The 6,392-nt window shown below is 53.7% G+C and overlaps 1 protein-coding gene across 1 annotated transcript; it reads right to left on the bottom strand.

Moving 5' to 3' along the window:
* Positions 1 to 4,375: 4,375 nt before the first annotated feature.
* LOC100905925 (uncharacterized) lies at positions 4,376 to 5,931 on the bottom strand. Its single transcript, XM_003744417.1, has 2 exons — positions 5,215 to 5,931; positions 4,376 to 5,095 (listed from the first exon to the last, which is right to left on the bottom strand). The coding sequence occupies exons 1-2, from the start codon at positions 5,929 to 5,931 to the stop codon at positions 4,376 to 4,378; spliced, it is 1,437 nt and encodes a 478-aa protein (XP_003744465.1).
* Between the last annotated feature and the right edge of the window lie 461 nt (positions 5,932 to 6,392).

Below are 6,392 nucleotides of genomic sequence, written 5' to 3' on the forward strand. Positions count from 1 at the left end.
CCAGAAGGGCGCCACCGTAGACTCGGAGGACTCCTCCGAAGCCTCAGAGGAATAATGGCCGATTTGATCATTTAGGAATTCTCCGAGATCCTCATTACCCTCATCGTGCGATGTCCTGCGATTCTCTAATGAGCTCAACTGTTTCAACGATTCTTCGAAACCACTGCCTTCAGGACTCCTCTCCCCCAAGCTCAACCGCATCGACCGCGGCTGGGGCATTCCTCCGCGTCGGATGCCGGTCCCGAATGACCGATCTGCTTCGAGATCTACGGCAGCCTGGATGAGACCTCGGGATTCTGACGAATGCATCGATTGATCCAAGTCAAGACGGAGAACGCCGCCAGATACAGTCAGAGTTCAAGTTCCGATAGCTAGTCGGAGGTTTCTCCGTCAGATGAAAAGGAAGAGGTCTCCAGGAACAAAAGACCTCGGGATATTCGAGGGGGAGGAAGAAAAAGAGGAGGCGAGGGGTGCCGTCTCACAGAGCAGCGGCGGCGCGGCGTCAGCGGCGCCAATGGCGACTGGGGAACGGAGTACTGTTCTCTTTCGTGCCCGTCGACGCCGTCGTTGCCATGATTGCCTCAAGGGCCGTGCTTCTTCTGGTGCCGCTCCTGCTGCCAGCGTTCAATTGTGAACATCCTCGTCTTCGTCGCTGTCTGTAGCGTCGTTTCAAAGACTTCTTTTGCTCCCTTCAGTTGGTCGGCCGCGTCCGCTGTTCCCTCGATGCTTCCTCAACCATTCAGAGAATTCTCAAGGATCCCGAACCCGTCGACGAGCTTGCTCCGTTCGCGCTCCGTCTGCTCAGCTGCCAACCTCTCATCCAGTCGGTGTGGCGCGCTGGCTAGCGCCGGCCGTCGCTATCATTATCCCATGGAAAAGACGCTTTCATCATCTGCTTTGTATTCTTTTTGCCCCTCTGAAGCGAGTGAATGAGCAAGATAAAGGAGGGGTCCAAAGTCATTGCGTGGTGCCAATTCACTCAAATTCAGTCGCCAGCGACCGTCGCGGACCAAAAATCACTGGCTGTCGCCGTCGACTGGGCTAAACTCGTAGTCAAAATTATTCATGCAACGTCAATTAGAGTCCTTGAGCGGGACGAGATTTTCTCGCGCAATTGACACAAGGACGACGCCGAGTTCCTCCAGAGCGTGTCCCGAATTGAGGGACAGTTGAGGATCCTATCTCGCGGCATTAACACCGGAGGGAGCCGAGGCCTCGGGAACAGTCCGAGATATCCTCCTGGACTGAGGAATGGCCCATAAGGCTCATATCGCGCCTGCTACACTCTCCTATCGATGGGGAGGCGGAGGTGGGCTTGCGGCTCTGTCCTTCTAGCTATCGAGAAGCCGGAGTGAGAGACCAGTGGCGTATCTTCCTTCTAGAGCTCCCCAGCCTTTCCATCCGTGCGTGGGACCGCAAGCCTACCAGGGAGCCGGAGATTGGGAGTAAGACGCATTTAACGGAACGGAAAAAGCGTTTAGGAAATTCAGATTTTCATTCGAGGTGGGAAGGTCGCATTCCACATCCCCGAATACAATTTCCGGTAGCGGGAAGAATGATTTTTACCACGACCACTCCCATAAGTCTCGACGGCTCAGTCGTGCTTGAGACGGATCGATTACGGCTCTGTGCATTAGGGTTCTCGGTCGCTGATCATCGAGATGTCCACTTTTGTAGAACATTCCCTAATTCGAATGCATAAGAGCAGGCGGACGGCTTGAGCAGCTGTATAGCTCCGAGCGGCGTCACCCCTCATTCCATGATACTTTGCTTGTTGCGAGCTCGCTGGAATAAAAGACCCGACTCACACGCGGCTCCCGGTGTCGAGCTGGTTGACCCCGAGGGTCGTGGGACTTGCGTGTCCCCAGCTTGCGGGGGAACGAGCGCACGATTTAGCTCTATGCCAGCCTTTCTCTCGTGTCACTTGACGTATAATGCTTAGCTTGTTGTAAATTCCATAGCAGGCAGGGGTTGCAAGTGTCATCGCGTCCCTCAGGGGACGTCGAAGATTATTCACCTGCAGGCCGTGGATAGAAAGCGTCAGTGACGGCACCCGGAGCGAGTTGCATGCAATGCACGCCACATACATACATGAAGGGCGTCAGACAGACGCACGGTTAGCACAAGCAGGGGGCAGGGGAAGGAGGCGCTTAACAGAGTACAACGAAGAGCTGGACGATGGCTCTGTAATCCTCGTAATGACACCTAGAATAGCGAATCTGGTCGTTCCACGTCAATGATGGACAGACAACCGGCAACAACAATAACAATAACAAAGAACAACAAGGGCGGCTGAGGAGCTCATGGCAACAACGGCGAAGAACAGAGTCAATTTTTGAAATTGGAGTGCTCCTTCCAAGAGTGACTGTCGAGAAAATTCCTCTCCTCGTTGAGATATCTCGTCAAAACCGATCCTCCACTACGTCGACGGAGCCCCGTTGACAGTGTAGTTAACGCGTCCCGGTCGCAGCCACGACCTCAGAAGCACCGTAAACTGTGATCTCTGATCTGGAGTCGGAATTCACCTCCGAGGAACAACCCGCCGACGGCTGGGCTTGTCGACCTTCGTCATCATTCCTTCCGTAGCCGCTGCCCAACAAGAGAAGCGGCGCAATATGCCTAGAACTCGACTCCGGTAGGTGACTCGACCTTAGAGCTAGTCCCGAGTCTGCAGGCACCCGCGAAATCGGGCATAGCTTTTCGCCAATCTGGTGCTCTTTGCTGCCGAAGTCATTATCGATATTCGATGTCCACATCTCTGCTCTTATTAGTTCGCTTTTTCGCAGAAGCTCCGGTGCCGCCCGTTCGTTCGTTCGTACGTCGGTCCATCTGGTTGGTTGGTTGGTTGCTTGCCTGCCTGCTGCCTTCTTCGCCGAAGCTCCGACCTGGAGAAGTTGGTCCACTAATGTGTGCAAGTCTGCTTGCCAACTTCGTCTATTTCATTGACAACATTCGCTCTTCTTTGCCACGGTCTAGCGATCCGCCCGCCCGCCCACCTCATTTCGCTGGGAAGGCTGCTGTCTACATGCGACCTTTTCCACGATCGAATTCAATCGCCAGATACGATGATCCGAATGCGATACCTCATGCAAGTTCTCCGGCATGAGCGCGAAGTTCGTTTCTGCTCACAGCAGAAACCGAAGAATCGAAGGAGGAGAGTGGTAGGTAGTTTTTCTTGCCCAAGTGAAGCTCACCGGGACGATCGGGGAAGGGGGAAAGGGGAGGGGCAAACAAAGCTCGCTGGTCAAAACTAAGGAATACAATGTGATCATTCCCAGAAGGATTTGTGGTTTTTGGACAAAAGAGCAAGAGGCAAGTCCTGACCAGAGAGGATTCGCTAATTATTAATGCAAAGAAAGCCAAAGTTTGGCCGTTCCCGCCGTCGACCGCGTCTCGCCAGGGGGAGAAAGGAACGGACAAGAGTGAGGATAGGGCCTCGGGGTTTCCGAGGGAGCTTACTTCTCCACGTCTTCCTGAGTCCGTGAAGGGTTGCGGGAGGCTTAAGGGAGTTAGCGCGAAGAGCTCCCACGGAGGATCCCGAGCCCACTCATCCTCAGTCATACGCCAAATGGCTCTACGGACTTATTCTCGAGAACATCGTTCGTCCCCGGCTGCCCGCCGCGCCGTGGAGACTACCTACTCCGACCGAAAACTGGGATTCGGACAGCTGAATGGAGGAATTCCTTTTCATTGGCAAGGATTCGGGAATAGACCAGCGAATGTTCCAACGACTAATCGGCTTAAAACAATCAAGAGAGGCCGCTCTCTGAGGGCATCACTGTGGGACCGTCCTCCCACAGATGGGAGGACGGATTCCTCGCGTTGCCACGTAGAGTTCCGCAATCCCGAGAGAAGTCGCAAACCGAGAGTATCGCAATGCGTTTGTCGATCTCCTTCAGTAGCTTCAAAGCATCTTCACCCCGAATCCCCGCTGCGTCGATGACGATCGAGGAAAGGTTGTACTCGCCGTGCAATGCCCAATATTTGGTTCCCCTGACGGGCGGACCGCGTCAACTCGGCCTCGGCGACAGCTCGGCCACTACGACAACTCGGCCACTACGACAGCTCGGCCACTACGACAACTCGGCCACTACGACAACCCGGCCTCAGCGACAACTCGGCCTCCACGACAACTGGGCCACTACGACAACTCGGCCACCATGGAGACTCCTTCTTTATAGAATCGGAGAATGACTGAATGAAAAGACTTTCTGAAAGAATCAAGGTGACTCGGTATGCCTTGTCTCTTCTCACAAGCGTCGGAAGAACGCGTCACTTGGTTTTTATGAAATCCTCTCACACAATCTTCGGAGGAAACTTGAATTGACTGGAATGTACTGTATGTACAGATTGACAACGTTGAGGGATTTCCGCTTCAAGGGTTCATTTTGTAGGTATGGGCGATGCCCCTCAAAGTCTCGCTTAAGGTATTGGTGTTTACGTTTTCTAGGATACGTAGAATTCTTCGGTCATTCTCAGCATACTTGTTCTTCTTCCCATCAGCGGCGTACCCGGCAATATAACGCTCCAAATCGGCGTCCTTGCTCTGTTGCACAGAACGGATTCCGTCAATGAATTTGAGCATCCCCGGGTGCTCGACACGGAACTGGCGCTGAAGACTGCGATGGGCCGCTTCCGCGTAGTTGTTCGTCCGGGATTCCCCTCGAAGCGAGCGCTCGTAGACGGTCCACATGGAAACCGGGAACAACGGGTTCCGGCGTGTCAGAGATCCATCGCCGCGAGCCTGGAGACGTCCGATATAATTGTCTTCGAAGTAATCCAGGACTGTCTGTAATTCCTCTGGCAAATCACTGCGGAGCTCGCGGAGCGCGACCTCCAGTCTTTCTGGGGGAATGAACGCGAGCGCCGAGATCATCTTTGCCTTGAGCTCGAAATCCGGTTCGTTACGATATCTTCTGCTCAAACCGTGAGCCGCGACTTGCTTCTTCATGTTTTGCACAAGATGAAAGAAGCATCCCTGAATCTGAGCATCGGGGAAGTAGGCGCTGAACGCGTTCATCAGGCCCTTTTCAAAATCTACGGAAACGCTCGTCGGGTTGAAGGCCGGCCATCCGAGTGTTAACATATCGAGCATCTAGCAGAGAAGCGAATGACGGGTTAGTTAAGGGGCTTAAGAATATAGGACAAGGCGACATTCTCAACTGCTACCGTCAGCTCAAACTTAATCTACGTTATCTTCTTTCTAGAAATTACCTTGCAATACGATTCTTCCGACTTATTCGGCAGAAGAGCGTAGCAAATCGGGGTCACGCATCCTGGACGTTCCGCAAGGATCACGAAGACTTGGGCGAACTCACTCGGGGCCAAACTAAAGGTCCCGTCACAGTAGATTTTCGAAACTCCCCCGATCCAGGAGGCCACCGTTTCTCTGCCGAAGAGGAAGATCCTGTTGGGATCGTCGGATCCCGAGTCACCGAGCAAGAACCGTTCCACAATCCCGGGGCTACTTTCATACACTCGATATTCTTCAGGGATGACGATATCCCGACGATCCGTGTAGTGCACCGAAGGTATTCCGACACGATTGCGAATTCTTTGTATCGTCCTTGTCAGCGATTTATTGCTCTCGATGCTCCCCTTGGCAGCCAGCGACGAAGTAGCACGTATCTTGTTGATGATCTGCTGCGGTGCTTCTAGAGTCTCCACCGCTCGACGTTTCATCGCTACCTTCTTCTGTTGGACTTCTATAGCTGCTGAACTCGGCATGTCAGTGCGAGCGCCTTTGATCGTGATCTCCCCAGTTCTAACAGACCTATGAACGCGGGCCGTGCACTTCTGACTTTTGCTGGCCTTGTATTGACAGCGCCAGAACTCTGTCTGTTGATCCTTACTCCTTTGCGCGAACACGTACAGATACCCGTCGTGGGCCAGTCTCTCTTTTCCTCGCTGACTTTCGACGGAAACTGACATCCTGATTCCTGTCTTCGCGGAGATGTTTCAGTCCGATGCCAGGCGTGGGATCCGTTCGGAAAGTCTTCGGATGCCTCGTGGTAAACATGCTGCACGTACGAGCAACGACGATAGCAACAACACCGACTACATTCTAGCACGACAGGCGGCGACTCTAAATACGGTCTTTCGGTCTAATGAGGTCTAAAGCTTCCCAGACCGTCTGTGGATGAGGGGAAGTGCCGAAGTGTTCTATGATTCTCCGAGGTCCGAGTGCAGTCAGGCGGGGCGTTCGGGCTTTCCAGGATGGATCAAAAGGGGCAGATTCTCGGAGAAAGCCGGAGCGCGGGTTTACGTGCAATTCTATAAAAAAGGAGTCTCTATGGTCGCCGAGTTGTCGTGGTGGCCCAGTTGTCGTGGAGGCCGAGTTGTCGCTGAGGCCGGGTTGTCGTAGTGGCCGAGTTGTCGTAGTGGCCGAGCTG

This window comes from Galendromus occidentalis, unplaced genomic scaffold, assembly GCF_000255335.2.
Source record: "Galendromus occidentalis unplaced genomic scaffold, Mocc_1.1 scf7180000077466, whole genome shotgun sequence".
Lineage (NCBI taxonomy): Eukaryota > Metazoa > Arthropoda > Arachnida > Mesostigmata > Phytoseiidae > Galendromus > Galendromus occidentalis.